This window comes from Triplophysa dalaica, chromosome 1 (assembly GCF_015846415.1).
Source record: "Triplophysa dalaica isolate WHDGS20190420 chromosome 1, ASM1584641v1, whole genome shotgun sequence".
In the NCBI taxonomy this organism is placed as follows: domain Eukaryota; kingdom Metazoa; phylum Chordata; class Actinopteri; order Cypriniformes; family Nemacheilidae; genus Triplophysa; species Triplophysa dalaica.
Genome location: NC_079542.1, coordinates 22,532,834 through 22,559,113, shown reverse-complemented (window position 1 = coordinate 22,559,113; position 26,280 = coordinate 22,532,834). Strand labels below are relative to the sequence as shown.

Sequence of the window (26,280 nt, the reverse complement as noted above, 5' to 3'; positions counted from 1 at the left end):
GAAAAGGGTCATTTATATTCTCATTGTTTGTTCAAGTTCTCCACAATCTGTGTCGATTCACATTATTGGCGTAAATCACTAATTTGTGTATAGGGATAAGTGTCCCATCCAGAATGCCAATCACACGCTGGAGACCCGTAATGGCGTGGAAGCCTTGATGTGCCTCCATCACGTCCAGCCTGGCAAAAAGGCATACGTATGTAATCGGTGGCATGACGGAGCATGTTTGTCAATGAGTGAACGCATCGCCACACCAAGGTCTTTCTCAGCCCATATTCATCCCCAAACACCTACAGAAAACTCCCCACAATATAAAAACGAAGAGCCGTCATGTAGCAGCTGAGGGAGTAGCTCTGTTGAGTTTGTCTTGACAAAGTTGGGCCAACAAGATGCAAGAGCTGCAGAATTTGCTCCCGTGCCAGGCTAAATTTGTGTAGAATTTTCTCTTCTGACATGGTAGCCAGGGGACTATGATGTTCTCTAATGAAATTGTGCAAATACACCAATTAACTGGCCCCGTGGACATTGCCATCTTTGATTTAAGACTCGCTGCCATAGTTTGACCAAACTCCCCATAACATGGTGGGAGGTTTCCCCATGACAATACAGGTACATCTAAACAAATGTGAATATCGGTTAAAAGGTCTATTTTTTGTCACTCAATTCAGAAAGTGAAACCCATATATTACACAGATTGATTATACATAGAGTGAAATAATTCATCTTGAATTTTTGATGATTATGGCTTACAGAGAATGAAAACCCCAAATTCAGTGTCTCAGGAAATTAGAATATTACATAAGATCAATTAAAAAAATATATATTTGAAACTGAGATGTCAGGCTTCTGAAAAGTATGTTAATTTCTATAGACTCAATATTTGGGCCGGCCTCCTTTTGCATGAGTAACTGCATCAATGAGGCGTGGCATGGAGGCATTCAGCCTGTGGCACTGCTCAGGTGTAATGGAAACTCAGGTTGCTTCGATAGCGGCCTTCAGGTCATCTGCATTGTTGGGTCTTGTGTCTCTCATCCTCCTCTTGACAATACCCCATACATACTCTATGGGTTTCAGGTCAGGCGGGTTTGCAGGCCAACCAAGCACAGTACCAGCATGGTCATTGAACCAGCTTTAGTACCTTTGGCAGTGTGGGCAGGGGCCAAGTCCTGCTGGAAACAGAAATCAGCATCTCCATAAAGCTTGTCAGCAGAAGGAAGCATGAAGTGCTCAAAAATGTCCTGATAGATGACTGTGGACTTTAGAAAACACAGTGGACCAACACCAGCAGATGACATGGTAGCTCAAATCATCACTGCCTGTGGAAACTTGAAATGCAAAATTTACTTTCATCTCAAAAGAGGACTTTGGTCCAATGTGTTTTCTGAAGTCCACAGTCAACGCAGCCATCTACCAGGAAATTTTAGAGCACTCCATGCTTCCTTCTGCTGACAAGCTTTATGGAGATGCTGTTTTCATTTTCCAGCAGCTTGAAATATTTCACTATATGTGTAATGAATCTATACAATATATGGGTTTCACTTTCTGAAATGAGTTCTTGACAAAGAATTGACCTTTTTCATGATATTCATTTTTTTTAGATGTACCTGTATAAGCGTTTGAAAGTTATAACAATTTGACATGTCTATGTTTAAATAACCAAAAACTTTTGGAGCCATTTTAAACAACTGTTTGCTGGAGCCCATGCAGACCTCCTTTGTAAAGGTCCAAAAAGCTTTAAGATGTAAATGGCACTGGCTGGCAGAACTTGTTCTCAGTTTGTTTCAAAAGTTCTTAAGAGTTCAGAAAAATCACAAAAAAATGAGATGGTATTTTAAATTTTACCTGAAATATCTTTCAAGTTGCCTAAAAATTGTTTCATGAATTGTAGTACTAAATGGCTCTAAATGTGTGTAATGTAATTTGATAAACTGAAATAGTTACAAAACTGTTTAGAGTGCATTTATATTTGATGGTCTTACCAATTATACTTGCGTTGTAAAATTGCGATGTGCATTCAAATACGTTTCGAAATGCATCCACTGCATGCATAAGTCTAGCTTGAAGCACCTTTTAGTCACCAGGTCGAATGAACAGTATATGCATAGAGAAATGAAGTGAGACTTGTCCACTGCAGATCATTCTTATTCTGCATGCAGCAATTTAACTGCAGCTGCCTCAGTGTGAACCTCTCCTAAGAGAGAACGGTAAGACTGAGTCACCTTGCAGTATTGTATAAGCTGCTGGCAATGGCGAGGAAACCATCAGCAGTACCTCTGCTGCAGAGCTGCACCGGACTGCAGCCCATCACCGAATGTGTGCGACAAGAAAGAGTGGATCAAATGCCTTTTAAGAGTAACGGTATTACAAAAAGCCGCTAATTCAAACAAGCTTTTCAGTCTGTTTAAAAAAGTCTGTTTATAGTGTTTTATTAACGTGAGCTAAGGGTCTGAGATGGAAGTGTTGGCTGGGTGTTTACTGCAGCTGGGTCCCACAGCACTGATGTGCTTCTGTGGGGTCACAGTTACAACACGGCTGCCTTGATGAACTTGTCAATCAAAGCCAAGTGACCTGACTGTGTAAACTGCTGACAATATCAAGGTGTCCTCAGCAGATTTCATATAATTTTAGAATGCTTTTTAATGAACAAGCATTTTAGCGATCGTAGATTAAACATTATTTAATGGCAACTTCAAAATATTTTTCAGCCGTGGGAAGAATGCATAATGTAAAACTGTAGATACGACCATCTTGCGATCAGTATTTTCAACAGGATGTGGGGGTTGAGTATGTGTGGGCAGCATTCCATGCAGGGGAGAAGATAAGAGATGTGTGCTGCACATCCAAACACACATACCCTAATAGTGCGGGGTCCTACGTTTATGTGGAGGCAGGTGGGGGAAGTATTTTGTGTTGCAGATAGTAAAAGAAGAAGGACGTAGTCTATGAAAATATGAGATGAAGCCTCACTCCATTGGACACAAAGAAAGTAGCAGAGGTCAAGGCGCTCAGGGGTTGGCCACTGTCCGAAGCAAGCTTGAAGACACACCCACACATACACATATAAAATTGTTGTAAACCACTGAGGCGGGGCTGACTCTCTGTGTAGACTCTGAGGAGGCCCAGCGCGCTGTATTTCAGATTAATAAACTTCAACTTTTGTTCAACCGAAGTCCTTGAGTCCAATTTTTGGACACGCAGGACAGCATATGTCCTTCATTTACAATACTTAAAAATTCAAACTGAAACAAATGGCGTTACTTTTTTGGAAGCTTAGTCATGCATGGGATATTATTGCAGCTACAAATGTGTTTTTATATTGTGTTTCATCAAACAACTCTTTTGTTAGGCTTTAAGTCATCCTTTGAGGGAAACATTGCATCAAACCAACAAAAGGCACGCATACAAAAGTTCCCCTCCAACTCAGAAGGGATCCTGTGCTCAAATATTTATATGACTTTGAAGTGTTTGATGTAGATATACGGCTGGAATCACATGGCTGGCAAGAACAGAGTGTAAAAACAAAGTTTAAATAGGGGATACAAGGGAAATTTTACTTATTGTTCAAGAGAAATTGGTGATTTTTTATAAAACGTGTTTTTACTTAGTACTAGAACAACATTCTTAACAGCTCTCAGGGTTAGTTTCAAGGTAAATGTTAAATAAATAGTTTTATAGGTATAGTGTTTCAGAACCAATAATATTAATAGTAAAATTGGATTAGTGACTACACACCACTAAGAATTTCCTATTTTATTTTGCAGTTAGCTGTTTTTGACTAATACAGTCTTTGTCTTGCAGTATTGGCATATGCAGCATGACTTTGAGATGTGCACTGAGCTGAAATTTATGGATGGCATGAGGAAACCGAGCAGGTCGTGCTTGGCGCAGTGTTAGCGTTATTGTAATGCCATGGTTGAGATGGCTCACTCTAGTGGGCTGAAGGGAGCTTGAGGTGATAGATTGAATCCCTCACTAATAACATATTTATTCTCCCCGTCCCAAGCATCATGATCTTCCATACATTACCTGAAGCCTGCATTTAAAGGGATAGGTGTTGATTGTTTCTTTTGGATTGTTTCTTGTGTTGTGCCTCTGCCCTGCCCTAGCAAGAGACATTTAGTCAGGTGTGTTTCTGTTATTGTCCCTAAGAATGCAGGGGAGAGTATGTCGGTATGAGTTTCGTGTCAGAGAGAGCCTATCTCATACTGTGAGTAGGTGCATCCTTGTTCAAATATTTGCTTTAGTTTTGGTGTCCATTTATCGGCATGTGGGAGTTAATATTAAGTCACATTTGGCTTTGAAGTTTAAGACTTTCACCTACTGTACATGTACGATGCAGTTAATACACAAGTACAATGAACAAACGTTCAATTACATGTTTGAGTTAAACAATAATATTGTACAAATGGAAACCCTTTTGTCTGATATTTTCAGTTGGGGTTTAGTTAACAAACACTTGTTTAGACAGGTTTAACCTGACTTAACCAATCCTTGTTGTGCATTTCTTCACTTATTGTTACCTTTTTCTGTTAACAAATAATGAAGCACTTCCGAAAAACACTTACATCTATTCATGTTCTCTCGATGACACGTTTCTAACACGCATTGGCATTGAAACAAATCTGTTCTACAAAAGTGAACACGAATCCAACTGTGACGGAGTTGCGTATAAGAGTTTGAGAACTGTGACTGGAGGTAGACTTCGGGAATGTTAATCTTTTCAGGTCACAAAGTCGGATCTGCACGCATTCCGCAATAAAACATTTCGTGTACGTGGATCCGCAGTCTCGACATTCCACCTGATGTATGATGTCCTCGTTGTTTTCTGTCGGCTTATTAACTGAGACAAAGACTTTCCCCAAGTTTGGCCTGCCCCTTTAACAGCAGTCCAGCCCTAGTGGCGATTATCGGACCGTCCGATTCCTTGGAAACTCTGCGGCGCAGCTTTTACTTTAAAGCGGGATCATGGCGGCTCCGCTCGGGCGAGACACATTACCTGATCACTGGTCCTACGGAGTCTGCAGAGATGGCAGGGTGTTTTTCATCAAGTGAGCAGCCAACGGAGGCATTAATGTCGCTCCTTCTGTTTTTAATCGGTTTCACATAATCCGCAGCTTCGGGTCTCGTAACAGGTGTTTCTGTTTTCCAGCGACAAAACTCGCAGCACTACTTGGCTCCATCCCCGCACTGGTGAACCTGTCAACTCGGGACACATGATACGATCAGGTACGGTTATAAACAATGCTGTTTGCTTGTGCGATGTAAACTTCGCATCCAGGGTCGCATTTAACTGTGCTTAAAGTGAGGAGTGAAAGCACGTCCTGCATAATTGGTGGGCTACTTTCTGTTTCAACTAAAACTTGCGGCGCCTTTATTCACTTCTGTACAAATATTGCTCTCCCTGCAGATTTACCTCGGGGATGGGAAGAGGGCTTCACCGAGGAAGGCGCCAGCTACTTTATAAAGTAAGCGATGGTACATGTGTGTTTGTCCTTGTAAGACTGCGATGATGCGAGTGCAACTGCAAAGCCCTCCCCACCGAGCGCGCGCTCACGCCCCTCAAACATCCGCTGGTGGCCGTCCGCGCTTACCTTCACGTGACAGATAAAGACAGATACTTGCTGTGAGATTCCAGTCAGATGATTGATATTCATTCAGCCATCCATCCTCTTATTTTTTGTGCTAGTCCCCTGGGAGCTAAGGAAGACTGTATAATACAAAGGATTACACTGCTGTATGAATTTTTCTCTATTATATGTCTTCGTAGCTATTAGAATAGGCAAACATTTGGAATGTAAAACATCAGTGTAAACAAACTTGGGTAAGAAACTTGTAATGAATCTGAAGTCGGAAGGCTTTAACGTTTTTGACTATATATGTGCCTATAATGTACTGTATATACATCATACTATAATGACCTCACGCAAGTGATGATATTCATTGGTAGGGAGCAGACAAAGCGCACAGCCACAGGGTAAGACGTGCACGTGGATCTGCTTGACAAAAAAATCACTTGCTAAGACATTAATACCTTTAAATAAAAGTGGCAGGTGGAACTTAGAGCAGTTTAAAGTGCTGTGAATGCATGTTCGCTTATGCCAGGATTTGCATTAAAAGGTAGGTGATGATAGTGAGCCTTTGTTGAAAAAGTGAATTTACAGTGCATAGTTCATACATTTAGACATCTGCTCCTCATTTGCTTTATGCATCTGGTCGATCTTTGCCGAGTATAACCAGATTTGGACATTTCATGGATTTGTAGAATAAATATACAATATTATCTTGAGTGATTTGGTTCATAAACTTTTTCTAAATGCTTCCCTAGATAATGCTATACAAAATGTGTTAAATGCGTAAATGAGCCAGCTCAAGCTTTGAAAATTAATTTCTCTTGGAAAGAGTTGATTCTATTTTCAGTATTTCATTTTAAATGTATCCATAACCGATATATAAAAATATTCCTCTAACATTGTATTTGTACCATATTATAGTATCACTTTTTGTGTCTAACATCTCTAGTATAGATTTGGTTAGATTCCGAGAATGACTGAATTAGTTTTTTGATAGAAACAGCACTTTATTCTTTTAAAGTGACTTATCTTTCTACCTTTCTTTGATGGCATTACAATGCATACGTACACTGTATGATTTGAACAAAGAGTGGATAAATGTGGACACAGTTTTGGCAACATTTTTCATCATTGTCTCTGTAGCAGGGCTGGTTGATTATAGAGCCCGCTACTGTTTACAGTTGCTCAACATGGGAGCCAGGCAGCCCATTACCTATCTCTCTGCCCACTTAATGGGGCAAATAAAGGGCACTGCCCAGCAGGAATGGATGGGACTTGCCATTAAAATTCTCCTCATGTGCGGCAATGTGCGGGACCTTATCCCTCCCCATTTACTGATGTTGTTCCCTGCTGTCTGAACGTATGAATGTGTGTGTGTGTGTGTGCACATGTGCCCTTGTGATGACAGAGATGTATGGCACAATCACAAACCCAATTCATGGTGACTTGGCCGCCCAACATCACTTTACCCATTCAGCTTCACTAAATGTTGAAGAAGCAGCCAGAAATATAAAATCGTCATTGACAGGTTTTCTGGTCATTTTGTTTTCTGGTTTTATACTTTATGTGTTCTGTCTGACATTTAGTTGCTACATATGGACATTTTCAAATAATTCAACATTTTCAAAAATCATGTTTTTTATTGTGCATTACAAGTAATATAAATAAAACAGTTGCAGTTGATTAAGTTCTGATTAAGTAATAATAACAAGAAAACATGCAGCTATCCAACAGAAATAAAAACATGATAACATAATAAAAACTTAAAAATGTTTATTTTGCATTTGTTTGCTTATAACTGAAACAAATCCTTTGAACTCTCTGCTATGTTTATTGAAACTGAGAATTAAAACATTCCATAGTATCCAATTAATCTATTGAAATTGTGCAAGAATCCCACTGTTTCCAGTTGTCTTGCAGTTGTAGAAATCCATTTAATCCGTATGTTTCAATTATGTAAAAATAACTCTGTTTGTTTTTGTTGCATTTGTGAAAGAATAACTTTGTAACCATGTGTGTTGGAATTGTGTGAGAATCCCACTGTGTCCTTGTGTGTTGGGATTGTGTAGGAATGTCATTGTGTCCATGGGTTTTGGAAATGTTTAAGAATCCCTTTGTTTCCATTTGTCTTGCAGTTGTGTAGAAATCCCATCGTATCCATGTGTTGTAATCAGAAAGCACAGATACATCTGTAAGATGTCTGCTAAAGATCTGGAAAACATCTGCTGTGTAAAAACATCTGATAACCCTATTACACAAAGTTTTACACACATCCTAAATCATTAACATCTTACAGATATCCTCTATATGACATCTGGAAGGAAACGTCTCAGAGACATATTGCAATTGTGCTGTCATGGAACTGTGTCCCTGAATCTGTATTGCAATTGTGAAGGAATACCTTTGTATTTATGTGTATTATTTGCAGGAAATTACTGCTTGGAGTGAAGATAATCTATATTTGTAGCATAGTTTCACAATTACCATTGAAATTTACCTTAAATTTACTGACCAAACAAAGGTATGAGCCTACAGTGCACAGCTTTTGTGAACTGCGTATTTAAAAATGTGCACATTTGTGAAGAAAGGTTTGCTTAGACGTTCTGCCAATTATTAAATTATTTTATTCTAGATAAGTCTCGTACGCCTCACGCACAGACACCAAAGGCAATGATCTCCCTATGAGAAAAACATGACAATCGCTCTCTTAATGCACTACTCATGTGGCCCATGCTCTCTGCTTTGCATCTAAATAGCACTTCATCCCCATAAAGCTGTTTATTTGTTAGTTCAATGCTCTGCTGGTGTCCAAACGGCAAAATGCACTCGGACAAAGCTGCTGTAGTGAGAGGGTTTTTTTAAAGGTCAAAGAAAATGATTTTAGAAATGTGTTATTGCTGACAGTTTTATTGTGGGCCATGTGAAGGGACTCATTGTGTTGGGTCTGGCTACGGTCAAATACTGAACAGTGCAGCTCTGAGACTGTAGACAGCTGAAATGTCAAGGCAGTAAAATAATGCACTGATTTGTTGGCTAAATGACATTACGTTTCCTGTTTTGATCCTAGACGGTGCTGCTGGACAATGTCTTTGTGTAATTTTTTGTTTACAGGGTAGACTGGGCAGATTATTGTTTTAGGATAAGAATGTTGAAAATATGGGCTGTCAAACAATTAAAGGAATAGTTCACCCAAAAATGGTCCCCATTAACTTGACCATAGTCAGTTTTATTCCTTCTATGAAAAGTCAAAGGGGACACATTTTTTGGGGAGCTATTCCTTATGTGCACATAATATGTATATGTCTGTGTACTGTGCATAATATTTTGTATTTATAAACACATACACAAACATGCATATATTTAATGAATATATGAATAAACAGTTATATAATTTAAATGATTGTTTAATCTAAATAAATACTTAAAAATACATATTTTCTAAATATGTATATGTGAATATGTTCATAAGTACAAAATTATTATGCACAGGACGCAAACATATATTATGTAAACACAAACTTTTATTCTGGATGCGATTAATCGTGATTAATCGTTTGACAGCCCTAGTTGAAACAAACAATGCAGTTCACATTGTTGCCTGTTATCGCCTTTTTAGGTATGGTGAGTGACTGCCCATTTTATGGTTTAAATTGCATTGCTCACTGTTGTTATTTGGTTCAGTTATGCCAAAGAAGTTACCATGCACCGTTACCATTGCGTCAGGACTGGCACAGGCTGTGTATACTCACTTCATCTCTCCCTTTAGACTTTGTGAGAAAGAGATTACTTTTTCTTTATGTGTTTTGCCATCCTGCTGCAGTTTTATGAATCAACATTCACGACAGGAGACTGTAAATTGTGTACAGTACTACGCTGCTGGATGTTGTTGCCTGTGAATCAGTAGGCAGAGAGAGTGATGCTTAGTCTATCCTTTAGACAAATACCTCTCACAGACTCATTAATATATGTGAATATTATTTTTGTTTTATTTTAGGATAAACTGCTGCAAATTCTGCGTTCTTGATTATTATCCAAAGTGTATTTGATATACTGAAGATTTGAATTATGCCAAGCATTTAATATATGTCCCCGAAGAGCATATAAAGCTAATGCTATTATGTCCACATCCACCTGGACTTCATCTAAGTAAGAGGTAATAATGGGCAGTAAGGGTCTGAGATGCTCTTGCTCGTGAAACGTTTTTTAAGACAAAGAGGCACGTGTTCATCATTGTATGGTAGTCGTAAGGGACGGAATCCCAATCCTCGGTTGACCTTTAAGTGACATTACTGGCAGGTTATGACACAGGACAAATAATCTCAGCTCCTGAAAGATAAGAAATACCTATTGAGCTCTGTGGACATCAGAAGCATTTTGCTGAGTCAAGGTGATTCATCTCGGGCATGGCTGCATTGGCATCTCGGGCTCAAGGAGTGAATGGCAGGAGGTCTCCGCAGGCCTTTACTCCCGACCGGACGATCAGACATGTGAGGAATGGCGTTTGTGTAGAGATGTCCTTTCCACTTTACATCTGTCTCGCTTCAGCAGCTTTTCAAGTGGGTCGAGGGTCAGGGTTGTTCGTCAGAGTAACAGTTCGTCCTTCCTCTCACCACAGGCTCATATTGGCAGGTTCACAGATGAGAGATCTTAACTAGGACTGTTAGGTGACTGTTACGTCACATCAGTCGTTGCTGTGGTGATGGGACTCTTTTAAAATTTCTTAAATGTTCTTTTTGGTTTAGCTCAGTAACATGGAATATTATGAAATGTGTGAAATAACACTAACAGTTGTGACACGCAACATTAAGAGAACAACTGGTGTCGAAAAATCAAACACAGTAAGGGAAAAGATAACTTTTCTAAAATAGTAATATTGTTTGTATTGTACAGAAGACTATAATGTGGGTTTGGAATTACACAAGGGTAAAAGGGATAGTTCACCCAAAAATTTAAATTCTGCCATTTACTTTCATTTTATTTCAAAACTGAATCACTTTCTTCTGCAGAAGACAAAAGAAGATATTTTGAAGAATGTTGGTAACCGAACAAATAAGGGACCCTTTGACTTGCATGGGTTTTGTGTCTAGAAGTGAATGGGTGGCACCATTATTCAGTTACCAAGATTCTTTAAAATATCTTCATTGTGTTCTGCAGAAGAAAGAAATTCATACAGGTTATTACAGTAAATTATGACAGAATTTTCATTTTTAAGTGAACTCAGGTCGATTCATAGTAAAATACTGTTGTCAAAGTAGGAGTTTTTACCACTAAAAAGCTGATGAAGTAATAATAATTCATTACATTTATATAGCGCTTTTCTGGACACTCAAGTAACTTGATTATTATTGAATTGAGCTAAGTAATGCGCACAAGTACAGTAAATGTAAATCACTTAGTAACTTCAGTAATTGTGAGGTTTGTAAATTTGCTGAGTAGGCAGTGTTGTAGAAAAGCTCAGAACTTTATATGTGTTAACTGTATGAACTAGAATATTAATCTATCAGACAGCTTTTAGTGCTGCAATGACCCTCTTTAAAAACAATGTCCCTTTCATTAACAACAGTTTGCACTGCAGTCTTCAGTAATTTAGCTGATAGTTACAGAAGAGTAAATTAACTTAGTCAGTATTGACACCAGTTTATTTGACAAAACACATCTTTAAGCCAACGTTTTCTGTCATTTTTTGAAAAATTCAGCCTCATTTATTTGCTTAAAATTTGATATGGCCTTCACCAACACTACATTCCATGGTGACTCTGTTTAAGCATCCCCCCTCCAACCCCATTTTCTCACTTCACTGCTCATCCAACAGCCTGGGCTCAGACCAAGGCTGCATGTCGCTGCCGTGACAATAGCCGCTGCTTGTGCAGCAGGATTTTTTGGAAATTAGAGGTGGCTCGCACAATGGTGGGACTGTTGAGCGTGAGCGGCTGTAGTAAAATTAAACGTATTTACATGTACCTCTATGAAGGAAGAAAATGACCTTCTCTTGGGAACGTGATTTTACACATGAGTGAACTGTGTAAATAATCATATATATATATATATATATATATATATTATATATATATGTGAATGATTGGGTTTGAAAACTCTACCTCTTTTGTTCTTCCGAACACATGTGAAAAGCACATGTGAATTGACAAACTGTGTTTGTGATAGGGTGAAGTGAGGTTCTCCCAGTTTTTCTAACAAATACTTGAAGTCAGCTCGCTCATGAATTCGTGCAATTCTATAGCTCCCCAAAGGCACTAAAGCACAATGCTGTCCTATTGGGACAATATCCTTTTTGTCATTTGGGTTTACATCCCAGTGGAGCTGCTGTGAAAGTGTTGTATTTCCATGAGACTGAAGGCCTAAATTGACCACCTACGGAGAGTCAGATTCCAAAACACCAACTCTTTGGCTCTCTCACAGTCGGACAAAAGAAATCTTGGGAAAATGTAGTATTTCAGATTGTGATATTTTTTTCTCAGTTGCCCTATTTGCACTATTGCTTTGTTCTTTCCACCCTCACTCTGGTGCTCCGACTGGTTCGGTCCTCAGTCTCCTGCAGTTCTCGTAGCACAATGAGTTAATTAACCATGCAATGTTTCAGTAGAGAGGCAAAACACTTTAAATGTTGATTAAAGAGGATGGATTTCCCCACAGGCACCATCTCCCAGCAATGTCAGCAACTCACATCCATGCTTCACTGTTCTTGTGTGTTTTTAAGCTGCCCCATGTCTTTATTACAAAAGCATAGCTCACTCAGCCTGGAAACGACCTTTGACTTCTTACTTTCTGATGATGTAGAGTCATGCTACATTACCTGCTGTCCCACAACTCTGAAATATAGAGGAGATAGTTTCCTGGACAGACTACAGCTGTAATTCATATAACACATTGATATAAGGGGAAGTGTCATGTCTGTGATGTTAAATACTGCCATTATGGTCATTCGGGTGATGCAAAATCAACCCAATAGTATTATCAGGACCGTGTTGTGTTGCCCTGTTAAATTGTTGAGGAATATCAGACGACTTGATTGATACGTTTTTTCACACTTCAGTAAATTATATCTGACAATTTCAAATGATCTATTCTCTATAACACTTTCTTGGAATTATGAGACGGGAAATCTGACAGGGAACGTTTTTTAAGTGATTTATTGATTTGTCATAGGTGTTATAGGAATGATTTATTACAGGTATTTCTCCTGCAAGAGCAACATAAATGAGAAATGAGAATTAAACTGATAGCCATATTTTATATAGTGTATAATAATGTATATAGCCTATCAGAGCTTTAAAACTAATGCAAACAATAAATATTTCTGATGACAAATAAATGCAATGATTCACACATGCGCATATCCAGGTTTAATAATTAAATAATACCCTTTGTAAGCGTATATATGTGTGTTTTGGGCAGCACATAATCCGTGTGCACATGACCTCATCGTTTTCACAGTTTTGCATTTCCACAGTCCACACAGAGATGTCAATGGTGTCGTTTTCAAAAACTTGCACATTGAAACAAATTTAGCTTTTTTTCATGATATGACCCCTATAAGTGTTCCAGCCAGACTCTCTGTGGAAGTCCTTAGTCTATGTACACATATTTCTTCCATTTTTTGCACTAAACTGGATGATGTATCCACTTTCAAACAAAGAATTCCCCCCTGGAGAAGACATTGTACATAAATTCACTAGATTACTATGTCAATCAAAGCAAAGAATCACTTTCAAACTGTTGCATCTTATTCCACAATTTATCACCAGCCAGATTCAGACACTCTTTAGGGCTTTTCAAACTTGAAGTAGTTAACTCCGTGTTATTCTAAACCCCAGGTAAACAGAATCCTGGATTATCTGCTTCACGTTGCACAGTGCTTATAATTTACCAGGGGTTAAGAGATAACCCTGGGTAGTCATAACGTGGCAATCACACTGTACATCATTAAACCCTGGGTTAACATCCTTATTGGCATATTTGCCGTGTCAACAGTGTCAAACTGACTAAATAAAAATAGTGCGTGGTCAATTTAAATAACCAAATTACTTGTTGTTCCGCATCTGAGAAAAAAAGTATGCCTCGGAAACCTTTTTGGCTGTTTAAGCTCATAAAAAACTCAAAGGATTGTTCTCACAACGCATGGAGTTTCTGTGACTGTACACAGCTTGTGAAATGAGGTAAATTCTGTTCAGTTTTTGATTGGCTGTCCGTTGCTAAGTGTTTGGTCATATCATTCTACATCCGCTTCGTTTCATACTGCACACGTTTGGCACCGCATGCAGGGTTAATCCTGCAAAAGCGCTGCTAACCCTGCTTCAAAAATACAAGTGTGAAACGTTGGTTTACCCGGGGTTAAAAATGGGGTTTAGCATGAAGATAACTCTGGTTTAAGCATAGTGTGAAAAGCCATTTTTAGAATTATTTCTTTATTTTGTATGTGTACATGATTTTGTGGTGGGTGAGTATAGCCTATTCCCAGGCCAGCGTGTAAACAAGACCTTTTCTCCCTTGTCATGAATGTTACATGTGCCTGTGACCTTTTCGTTTATCTTCCATTGAACCATGTTGGTTTGCTTTGTATAATCCCCAATTGTGATTGGCTGATTTTGTAGACAGCCTCAGGAGTGGTTGTGCTCTGTCACAGTGTGACACAATATTGCAGAGTAAGCTTGACATGGCAAGTATTACAGCTTCAAGTATTACATGCCTCTCCTTTGCTCACATTAGTCAGCTGTATCATTCTGTAATACATTACGATGTTTACTCCGTGCTACATGTTAACTTCAGTTAGATTAATGTTATACCGGGGTGTCATCATGAGTAGTACTGTTGATTTCTCAGATGTTACTCAGAATTTTGATGAGGCATTATGAGGCAGCAATATTTGTGCTCTCTCTCTCTCTCTTACGCTATATCCAAAGAGAATAAGGGATGAAGTGATTATGCTGCAGTTTTCAGTGAGGCGAGAGCCTTTCGCTGTGATGGGATTGCCTAATGTTTTCCTGTTGCAGTGGGGGCTGTACGCAGTGGAGCCGCAGTGGACCGAACTGCTTGTGAGAAAAAAGAGAATGCTCCTTTTGAACTACCTGCAGCATGAATCATTTATCTTGTGGAAATCATGTTGTTTGTATCTCACCGACAGCAGCGGGTGGTCTTGCTTGCGAGTCCAGCCATAACTGATTGCCCTGAGCACTGAAGGTTTGCATAATTCTGAATTAAAGAACAGGGTTCCTTTTCCATTCATGAGCTGGAATTTGATATGAATTGGCAACACCTCTTAGGATTTTGAATAGGAATTTCAGTTGGAATGACAAGAAGGGGAATTTACTGCATTGAAATTTAAAGGAATTTAACACTACAGAAATCAAAACATTTTGATCATTATATGTATATAGCACGTGCCTTTATTGTTTATTTTCCCTATTGCATCAAGAATTGATCACCACATAACCAATAATAACCAATAATTTATTGATTTATAGAATGTATTGAGAAGTATTTATCCAATATGGCTCATGAAATAAAAATTTATTCACATGTATAATAAAATAAATGTCAAACTTAGTTTAACATTTATTAAATAATTTCTCAAAGAGCCCCATAAACTTTGTATATGACAGGGCTGTTTAACGATTAATTGTGATTAATAATATCCAGAATAAAAGTTTGTGTTTACATGTCTGTTCACCGTGCATATATATATTAAAATGAAAGATAAACATTTATTAAATTTAAAACTTAAATATATATGTGTTTATAAATAGCATTTAATCATTGAACAGTCCTTGTGTATGATAATATGTTTTAAATGTTTTGGAATTATCATTTTAATTCAATTTCTTTCATTTTAATTTCAATTTACAATTCTGCATACTACCCTAAAACAAAGAAATTGACTGTAACGTGCATTCACATTAGAATGCTGGACTTGCCTGAGGACAACTGTTAGTCAGATCTGATCTGATCTGATCCGGAACACGGAAGACTATTAATGCTGCTCACTTTTCGCTTCCAACTGTTGTATTGTAGATACAAAACATCCATATTGTCTAGATCTGTTACTTCCTGTGAAAAAGAAGCAGGCGCCAGATACAGAGTGCCATGGTACTCATCTGACATGATAGATGAAGAACATGGCAGGCTAAAAACACATTGTTTGTGTCGATTCAAACAAATGGGACTGGGTGTAATAACAGAGCATTGACAGGAGGAGAGAACAGAGGGAACACAAAGAGGGAATTGAATAGAGGGCACAGTGCCTGCCTGTGTTGGGAACTATTTCAGAGGGGCCATTCAAAGCTAGCCACAATTTGACTTGTGATATTTAACCCTGGAGCCTGTGGTGCACTTGTTAATATTTACAGCTGGGATATAGTGATGACTCCACTACATGAGGGAATTTGCAGACCTCAGAGACAGTAAACATAGGGTCGTACTGGGGAGCAGAGATGCCAGGGTCACCAGTGACATGGGTACTTGCTGCAGTTGCCTGCCTCTGGACCGTGTGACCAAGGAGGATGGTTGTCGTGAGAAGAAACGGATTAAACTGGAAACTATCAGGGAGGATGAGGATGAAACTGCTTCTTTGGTGGAGAGGTAATGTCAATGTGTATATCTCATTGACCTATAATTCTTTTCTTTAGCTTAGTCGGATAGGAGTATAATGCTTACAATTGCAAGAACGTGGTAAATATCAATTTACTTGTTTTATACTCAGGGACAAAGTTTAACAGTGTCTTGAAAATCGAGAACATAAGATCAGATTTAAACTAGTTTTATAGTGAACATTAAAGTGGCAGTCCGTAGGATTGGCCTCTTTGTCGCCATCTCAGTTTGTTTTTTTGTTCTTTACATCAGTTGTGATTCGGCACTGATCAACTGGGCGGATGAGTCTGATGTTTTGAGTCGTGGCCGGTGACAGTGCAGCAGTGAGAATCTTCAATGTACATCAGTAGCGCATAATAAACACACATAACATGGCAGAGGATATAACAGGAAACAAATAAGAACATAAACAGACACAAATAGCGAAAATGGAGGCTGTGTTGAAGTGTTTTGTTATTATTTCGGGTACTTAGTCAATTCCATACCTGCCAACACTGCTGTTTTGACCAGGAGTCTCCAGTTTTGTTATTTATGGAAACTCCCATAACGCGAACCGGATAGAAGATCCCCGAACGTGGGTTTCAAATGCTGACACCCACAGTCATAAATCATTATACAGCATACAACTGTATATACTATATGCAAAGCCTTGTCATCTTATCTGGGATACATTACTTTACATCTTAAGTCCGTAAATTGGAGTAAAATCACAGGCTCCACTTGTCCGTGCTAATTTGCGCCACATGAAATACAGATGTGGGGAGGTCATTTCTAAATCACCCAGATAATACTAATCCCGTGTGAATAGGTCTTAAGTTACATTTATCATAATGAACATAACAAAGAGAGAAAGAACTCTATACCCGTCTGTATTAACACAAGTGCGCTACAGTTTTTGTGTTATCTTTTGAAATATTGAAATGTCTTACCTGTTCAGAAGAAATAAAGCGATGTCTACATCTGTTTACAATCATTTCAGATCACGGAGTTCAAGCCACCTTTGAAATGCCTTGCCAATATGAATTCTTGTTTTCGCACGAGTCCGATCACATTCCCTGTTTCTTTGTAAACTGTCTAGCAGCCGGATGCTCTTCATTCTGTCTGAGAATGTGACGAAATGAGGCATAGACAAAAGACACCATATAAGGATCTCCGGGAAAGACATCCCGACAGGGCAAATTACAACCGTTATTACAACCTTTCCGTGGTGAATCCAGCAAGGGGAAAGTTTTAAACACTGTTCTTTCATGTTCTTGCTCAATAATTGGCTTTAGCTCATTTTTACTCAAAAGAACTTGCGTACTGCTGCTTTAAGAATTTTAAATATTCTATTTCCCCTTCAGTCATTGCACCTGAGATCAAGTCAATACTTGAAAAAACATCACTAAGAACTCAAATGACTCTCAGTAAATTAGTTCAGTAAACTTAACCTCTGGGTTGTGATGTGCACCTTAAAACCCAAATGCTGGAGAGTGCTGATATATAATTGTACACAGATGACAGGTGTCCTGCAGCATTTTGTCAGAACAGATTCAGTTTATCAACACGACTGCAGAGTTGCCATTTTCTTCTGCACTCGTGTAATACAATAAAGGGCAAACTGAGAGGACATGAGCATGTTAGACTGAGTTTAAGAATGAGGAGTTTTTGTTCTTCAGACTATGAAGCTGGCCTGCTTTTCTGAATAGAAAGGAAATTCCAATGGCTAATACTTACACATAGACCTTGGGGTGTGCAAATGAATTAAATGGTTAATTCACCAAAAAATGCTAAAACCTTTTTGATCATTTACTTATCATGTCGTTCCAAACCTGTGTTCTTTCTTCTGTAGAACACAAAAGAACACTGTAAAAAATGATGTGTTGACTTTACTTGAAATATATGTGCACCATTTTTGCATCATGATTTTTAAGACATTTCAACTTAAGGAGATTTTAAGTCAAAATAACAAGATCATTTTTGATGCGTTTACACAAATATATCAGTTCGCAGGACCTTCTTTACTTAAAGTATTATGTAGCACGAGTTCATTCATCTTACAGTGCTCATGTAGGCTGTACTTTAATATTTCATTAGTTTACCTTAATGTTCATATAGCATAGTGAAGTATATTATTATAACAAACAGTTTTGGAATATTTTATGACTGATTTGATGTCAGTCATTGAATGAATCTCCATAGAAGCACACAACATACTGGATTTCTGATGTGTGTCTTCCTAATTGTGGTAAGAAATATGATGGGTTGAACAGGGTCCATGCTTTACAAAGCAAACACGAATTTCCTGAATTGTAACTTCACAAAAAACGATTATTCACTACAAAACAACATCAATAATACACTGTAAACCAAGATGTTCAAAACAGATTTAGTTTTGTAAAATTTATTTAATAAAAAGTTCTACTTACTTAAATATTTTAAGTTCCTGAAACACTTTTTTACTTTCGAGTAAAGTATAATGATTATTTTTGAATAACTTGAAGTTTGGACTAAAACTGATTTTCTCATTGTTCAATTTACTTAATTTAAACATGTTCATTTAACACAATTAGTCAAGAAGGATTAATTTTAACTGTTGTTTGCGCAACACAAATTTTTCCATTCCCTTTATGCATACTTTTTAGCTTTTCTTGTCATTTTATTTTTGTGTTGCATGAACAAATGATTTTAAATTAAGCTAGAAATGTTATAAATTTGTTTATTTTTAAGAAGAAGCTACTTAACGTAATACAATATGGCTGTTGAGCCAACAAATCACTTTTTAGAGTGAAGATAGTTTGGTAAACAAACAACATTGGCCCCCATTGACTTCTATTGATTGACCACAAAACCATTGATCCACAGAAGAAAAAGACACATACAGATTTTGAATGACATGAGAATGAATAAATGATGAGACTCTTTTAAGGGTTGAACTGTCCCTTTAACAAAAAGAAATAAATATTTCAAGAAGTCAATACACTCTTTTACAATGTTACAGACCACCATTAGTCTTTTTTAATACTACTGATAAAACAAGTGTATGTGTAATTTGTCTAAATCATAGACTCTCTCAAGAGAATGTATTTGTCAGTTGAGGCAGGCGAATGTGGTATTGCTTTCTTAGGAAGATCATCCATCCAGAACAAACATTAATTTCCTTTTGCAGGAAGTCATGGTATTTATCCAACTAACGTTTTAGAAAGCAATAGTCCTGCAACCAAGTCATTGTTCAGTCAGGCCTTTACCTCTTTGTACATTGCTGTGTCCTATGTGCTGGAGTGATTTGAAGACAAGATTTAAAGAGTCTTTTCTGGCAGTTTGCTGTGGAAAACAACAACCTCTCTCTGAAAGGGTCTGATAATTGTTTCTAGGAAGCTGAGGGGAGAACATGAACCAATCAGCTTTAACAGAGTTATGCTGAGTCGACAATATTTCTTCTCTAAACGAGAAACACATCACCTCCTCAAAAGGTTGAGAAAAGTTGGATAGCTCGTCCAATCATCTTTTATGTGCATATTAAATATTCTTGTACAATCTCATATGTAACTGTCAGATCCATCAGTGTGTGTTGTGTTAAATTTGTCTAGACGCACAACCCCACTTATGTTCCAGTTTCATATTCCACTAATGCCTTGCTATCCACATGTTTGCTTTTTAGAATGCTGATCAGTCCTTTTTTTACCATAGCTGTTGTGTCTTTTACATATTACTTATCGCTGCTGTCCTTCTGAAACATGGTATCTCCATATTTATTTTTGACCAGAAATCATTATTGTTAGTCACATTTTATTTAATTGAATGGATTATGCATATATATAAAAAGGTGTTAAAAAGGTCTTGTCAACTTTCACAATACATTATCTAATTGTTTAAAAATATTTTTCTTCTGTTCCTGAAAAACAGCGAATTTGGACATCCGAGGTTGTGTAGGAACAGCGACAATTTAATTTCATTTAGATTTTTAAAGGTTCTTCATAAAATTGTCATTGGTGCAAGTGAGTTTTGGGTGGTTTGTATCGGTTATTGGCCAAGCTAACAGCCCCTATGACTCAAATTCATTGTAAGTATATACTATAAAAAAAACTATAAAAAGAATTCCCATGACTTAATTATACATAATGTGTATTGCACAAATTGAATCGGATGAGCTACATCCCAAAGATTTTTCAGAATGGTAACACGAGCAAAAGTAAAACATGCTTGCCTTTGCAGGCACTACTAATAAAATATATTTTTTCAGGTTGATTTATTAAATCTAATACAGAATATGTTTTCATCCTTACGCTTTTGGGGGAAAGCAATTTATTATTGCTATTGTACAATTGTACCCACAAAGCATGTCTTTGAAATACAATATTTATGATTTCAGAATACACTTCTTTATAAGAGAGAGTTGCGTCAATATTTTGGTTTATAAATGAATTAATTAAGCATTTATATAGCACTTTACTGTGTTTTGCTGTACAGTCAATGTGCTTTTAAGTCATAAAAGGGTGCAGTATCCAACTGGATTATTGTAATTTATCATCCTCATGCATTTCTGTGTAATCTTTTATCATTGTGCTGCTCATTTTACATCAACTGTACCGTTGCATACTTAAGTTAACATTATCCATACTCGTGGTAGTGCCGGGCGATATACCGGTACATACCCATCACACCGAATTTTTATTATACCGCATTACCGTTGTATGTCACTTAAACAACGTGCGGAACACGGCGCGACAGTGGGGTCCCTTTTCACTGTTGCACTGTGACGGCCATTCACACAGAATGCGTCTTTCTATCTATGTCAAGCCACTACTTTATCATGATTTTTCTATATAAATACCCTAAACAGAGGCGTTTGGATGTTTATGTGCATCTTGCGCACGAGCAGTAATGTTACATATTTATTTCCCGTCGCAATGGGAGCGCGAACCTCACAGCTTCAAAAGTTTAGCTATTGCAAGTTCGCATTACATATTAAATTTACACATGAACAAACATTTTCCAAAAACGATCATGTTTCTGCTCAATATAAGCTTATAATATGATGTGTTTTTAGTTTGAACTGTTTCTCTATATGGTATGATGAGAAATAAGGGTCATTAAGGAGGATTGACAGCGTGATGCGATCGTTTTCCTCCCACATATCTAATTTAAGCCTTTGTTATATGATTAAAAAATATGATTTTAGGAAATCATGAAGCCATTGTGACTATGTAAAGCACAACAGACATCACATGGATGTTTTAATGATACAATTGTTACTATTCTGCTCTTCTGAAATAAAGCTCAACTTTAAAGTTTTCAACTATTAATTTTGGGTGGATGCTCCTTGAAGTTGGGAGCACCAGTGCTTCCAAGGAAAAAAAACAATTTGAGCCCTGTTCTCTATTTATTTGCTTAAATATTATGTATGCAATTTACCTTTGCATGCTATTCGGTTGATAGCGCTTTCACCACCATTGATGTTTTATCTCGTCATTTAAAAAAAACGCTTTCCCGCCAAAGACGAGTTATTACGGCAATCAGTGTTTGTACTGTTGTACAGCAGGTGACGCTATTACACACAACTGGGAAAAAGTACAGAATCCCAGAACCTACAACGTATATGTTTTAGCGGTTTTTAATGATTGTTCTGTATGGAATCTGGGCGGTATCTTTGACAAAAAACATTCATTATCTCAGCTGTCTAATCAAAATGATGAATTTTTGAACAAACCTTCCCACATCTACGGAGTGATAAAAAAACGAACAAATGAAGATAGAAGAATGCGGTTTCTTTTATTTAAAGCTGAGACTCTTTGACATATTGTTTGTCCATATATTCTTTACAGAAAATTTACTGTGAGGCATTAAAGTTGGGTGAAAATGTAAAATACCGCTGGTGTAGGCTGGAAACTTTTTTTAAAGAGGCTGGCGGCGCATGAGTTAAGGAAGTCTAAACTTAGCAGTTATTGTAGGGGATACGGTCACCATGACAGTATAAAAGCGCATTTTAAGTCAATCAACAGCACTATTTCCTCTCTCAATCAGTAGAAAATGTACCGGGAAACTGGTATAAATCTGGAAAACACCGTTATATAAATTGTTGGTCATACCGCCCAGCCCTATGGTACTCAATACTAGAACAATCTGTAATGATGAAATTGATTTCTGCACTTTATCATATGCCTATTAATAGTCAGGCAATGTCTTGAGCTTCCTGAGGTCCACCGGCATTAACACACACATGCATTCTTAAATCATTCTGCCAGGACTGATTACTGGACAGATAGCCGAGAGCACCATTTACAGCAGTTACCCACCTCGCACACATTAAAGCCCGGATGAAATATCTACCTTGAGAGGATGAAGTTATCTCTGTCACACTCAATGATCCTCTGGTGCTCTGGAGCAGCATGAGATCTGCGGTGAGGAAAACAGCAACATTGTGCTGTGCTCAGGACAGCCACCAGGGAATGCTGTTGAATCTTTGACTTTCATAGGTCACATGTGGCTCTGGAGAGGGACGGGTTAGTTGTTCTGTTGAATGGGCCATGTCTCATTCAGGAATTAAATGGACAGCTTGGAGAGAGTTTGCTCTTTGCTTTGGCCTTGCTCATTTATAAATTATATCCAATTTACTGAATTCAACATAGAGTTAGCCTGTGTTGAAGTGCTTTCCCTTAACATATAAAAAAAGGGAACTTGGATAATATTGTTCTCTCTGCCTCTTTATTTTTGTCTCGTATTGTTTACATGGCTGTTTGACTAGTGGTTTGTGATGCATTTCAAAAGGGCTTATATGGTTTTCAGGTTGGCTATACGATAACATAATACATAAACACATTAATCTTGAATTTGAGTAGGTACTTACTGATAGTTAGGTGAATTTATTTTCCTTACTAATCTTATCATTTTAAGCATATACTGACTCAATTTATATTTTTTCTTTAGAAAAATGTACAATTCTTTTAAAAAATAAATTTTCACCAACTGCTGCTTCCCTATTTTGATTTCTGCTCTTTCATGTTTATATTTTATGATTCACATTGTGTTGGGGGACTTTAATTCAGAATCATTTTCTTTGTCCTGCGATTGATCAGCAGTGATGATACACAGAGGAAGGTTCCGGTTGCATCCGGACAGCAAGCTCATCAGTTACTGCTGATTTGAGGCGTCCCGCTGTGGATAACCCTGCAGCAGGTGTAATCTGAGAGCTAGGGATGGTGGGTTTATGACCAGACCCCTTTACCTCTACTCACTTTAGGGATGAGACCTCGTCTGTTCCCTCTATCCTTCAGGGGCTCACGGGAGATGGAGAAGGTGCTGACAGCCAGAGTCTGGGTGATTGTGGGCGGCTCATGTCAGGCTGATCCAGCAGGAATTTCACCAATCTAACTCCACACTCTCTAGACAGGCTGCCGGAGGTGTGTGAAGTGGTTGGGCAGATCATACAGAGGTCATATGAGCAATTATCACTGGGATTTTTTTGGCACAGGAGACTGGCATATACCTTCAGTAAAATATCAGCGCTCGCTATCGCTTATAGCGGGGTTCAGCAGTATAGCCGTTAGGTTCAGAACTATTAATCATGTCGGACGTTGTCGGAGAGCACGTGTCAGAAGATTCCTAAAGGAAGGAATAACTGGGGATAAAATCCATCTTCAGATATTTGGACCTTCGTGCGGTTCATATAAAAGGAGAAACCACTTTTAAATAGTTCAAGCTTTTGGAGCTTTCTTAGGTCTTTGAGAAAAAATAATTGGTGAGTAATTGGTGAGTAATATCTATATCTCTCTTATCTCTAGACACATATTCTATCTGTAATTCCCTTAGGAATGAAGTCGACTCGGCAGATTGTATTTAATGATGAATCATCAATTAACAACTGCCTGAGATATTCAAGGATAATCTACAGCAGTCATGATGGAAGTCATATTTTATTGTTATTACTAATATAAAGTTTTTAAAGTGATGGTTATGAATGCAAATTCATAAGAAAAGCTGTAAAACCCATTACAGCTATAGGAAGGTTTTATATATATATATCATATGATTCTGTAATAGAGTTATTATCTATTTATTTCACACCTTATGGGGATTGCAGTAGTGAACAATGCTCACTTTTTAATGGCAAAATTGAGACATTATTAAATCGCCATTTTCACTTTATGAGCAACACTGCTTTTTCTAAGAAGATTTGTTGCCCTGTATATTCTCAAATGCATACATACAGTTCACAGTGTGGAAATCAGATATTTTGATGCACAAAACCCAGAAAATAAAAATTCATTCATGAATTACTCAACCTAAAGTTGTTCAAAACCTGTCTACATTTCTTTGTTCTGTTGAACACAACGAAAGATATTTGGAAGAATGTTAGCAATTGAGATTTCAGGGACACCATTGACAACCATTAAAATTTGGAACAACTTGGGGCTGGAAAATTCATGACAGAATAGAGTGTAGAATGCTGATATGGTTAACACCATAATGGTTCCAATTTAACATGTTTGAGTTAGATAATAAGAAGTGTTCAGAAGTACTAAGAGTTTTTATCAATGGCTCTGAGGAGAATGTTTCCTCTCTTTTACCGTCGCACTGCTACTTGTGGACAATTTCTTACACTGATACTTTTTTTTATGTATCAAAAGAAAAAAATTGTTGGTCAAGGATGTGACATCTGTTTTATAAACTCTTTTATAAACTGTTGGCAATTTGTCTGTTAAATCCAAGTCAAATAAGTGGGTTGTTTAAAATGGGCATCTTGATAGTTTGACTGGTTTGTTTGAATGCTTTGAGATGATGACATGAGGTAATGAGGAAGGAGAGATGACAAGCTTTTCTGCTGAAGTTTAGTCACTCATAAATGGCGCCACATTATGAAGTAAGCTTATTAGAGGAGCAATATTTCTTTGGTCTCAAATATTTTCAAAGATACCCACTGCTGCATTTCACTGTATTTTATTTTATCCAGTGACGTATAACAGATCTCTTTTAATTTCAAGAAAGTTAACATTTTTATAGAATGTATTATTAAGCGTTGATTATTTGTGGTTGGAATTGTAGCACAACTTTTTATTTGCTGTTTAATTATCTGTAAAGAAGAGTTTAAATCAAGCACAGATATAGAAGAGGCTCTTGAAGGTCCCCTTGGTCTGCGGGACAGTAATGGGTATAGTGATCTGCATATGTAATGCTTGATTTTAATTACTCATTCAGGTAAGTGCCAAATTCATGTGCATGATTGAGCATCCTTCACAATTCAACCACATGAGCCTCTCCTCTCATCTCCTCACACGTCTGCCCTTTCCAGTCTAACATAGATCACATATAAAACTGCTTCTTTTTTGCATTTTATTGCCCGTTAGCGACTAGAGATTTCAGAAATTGCAGTCTTTTGCTGTAATGACACCATGTACTTGAGCTGACCTTGACTCCTGTACCTTGTGCAAAATCTGATCTATGGCAGCATCATGTATTAAGAAATGTCTTTAATAAGTGTACTTCAGGAAGCAAGGACATACCTTTAAAACAAATGTTTTTTATTTCATGGTTGATCTGGACGTAGTATATATAATATAAAAAAGTATACATTTTTCATTGATTAAAATAAATCCTATTAAACAACAAACATAACAATCAGCATCATAACAGTCATCATATTTCAATGATTCATAATTAATGACAAACCAATATAATCATTCAACAAATCATCGTCATACAGTAAATCATTTATAAGGGAATAAAGAAAGTTCATGTCTTTCTCATGGGCGAAACATATTCTCTTTTACCTCGTTTTACCTCATACACTATAAAAGTACAATCTAGGTGGCCTTACAAGTTATTGTAAGTTATTATTATGAGCTCACTTCTCGACTGACTCTCAAATGATTCGTTTGGTGATTCATCGAATCCCCTCCTTTTCTGTCAGCCTACACTGATCTGATTGGTCAGATGTTTTGTTATGATTAGTCTACCTTGTGCGGGCAGGCATTACACAGAGTTACGCAAATCTGACCCGGACCTAAAATTAAAAGGAAAGACGATAGATGACAAACGATTCAGAGTCGACTTCTTTTTTTCCCAAGCCAATTACTTTGTTATTCTTTCACTTTCTGCTTTACAACTTAGCATACTGCTTATATTCACACAC

General features: G+C 37.5%; 1 protein-coding gene across 9 annotated transcripts in view; it reads left to right on the top strand.

Moving 5' to 3' along the window:
* The first annotated feature begins 4,914 nt into the window (after positions 1–4,914).
* plekha7b (pleckstrin homology domain containing, family A member 7b) overlaps positions 4,915–26,280 on the top strand; it is a 106,956-nt gene continuing 85,590 nt past the window's right edge. For 8 of the 9 annotated variants that reach the window (XM_056734068.1, XM_056733509.1, XM_056733909.1 and 5 more), the window contains exons 1-3: positions 4,915–5,048; positions 5,150–5,226; positions 5,408–5,465. In XM_056734068.1, the coding sequence (XP_056590046.1) occupies positions 4,966–5,048; positions 5,150–5,226; positions 5,408–5,465 (218 nt within the window). In that variant the 5' untranslated portion in view covers positions 4,915–4,965. Of the gene's footprint in view, positions 5,049–5,149; positions 5,227–5,407; positions 5,466–15,950; positions 16,164–26,280 lie in introns of those variants that run through there. The other variant, XM_056733433.1, reaches the window with a different exon arrangement.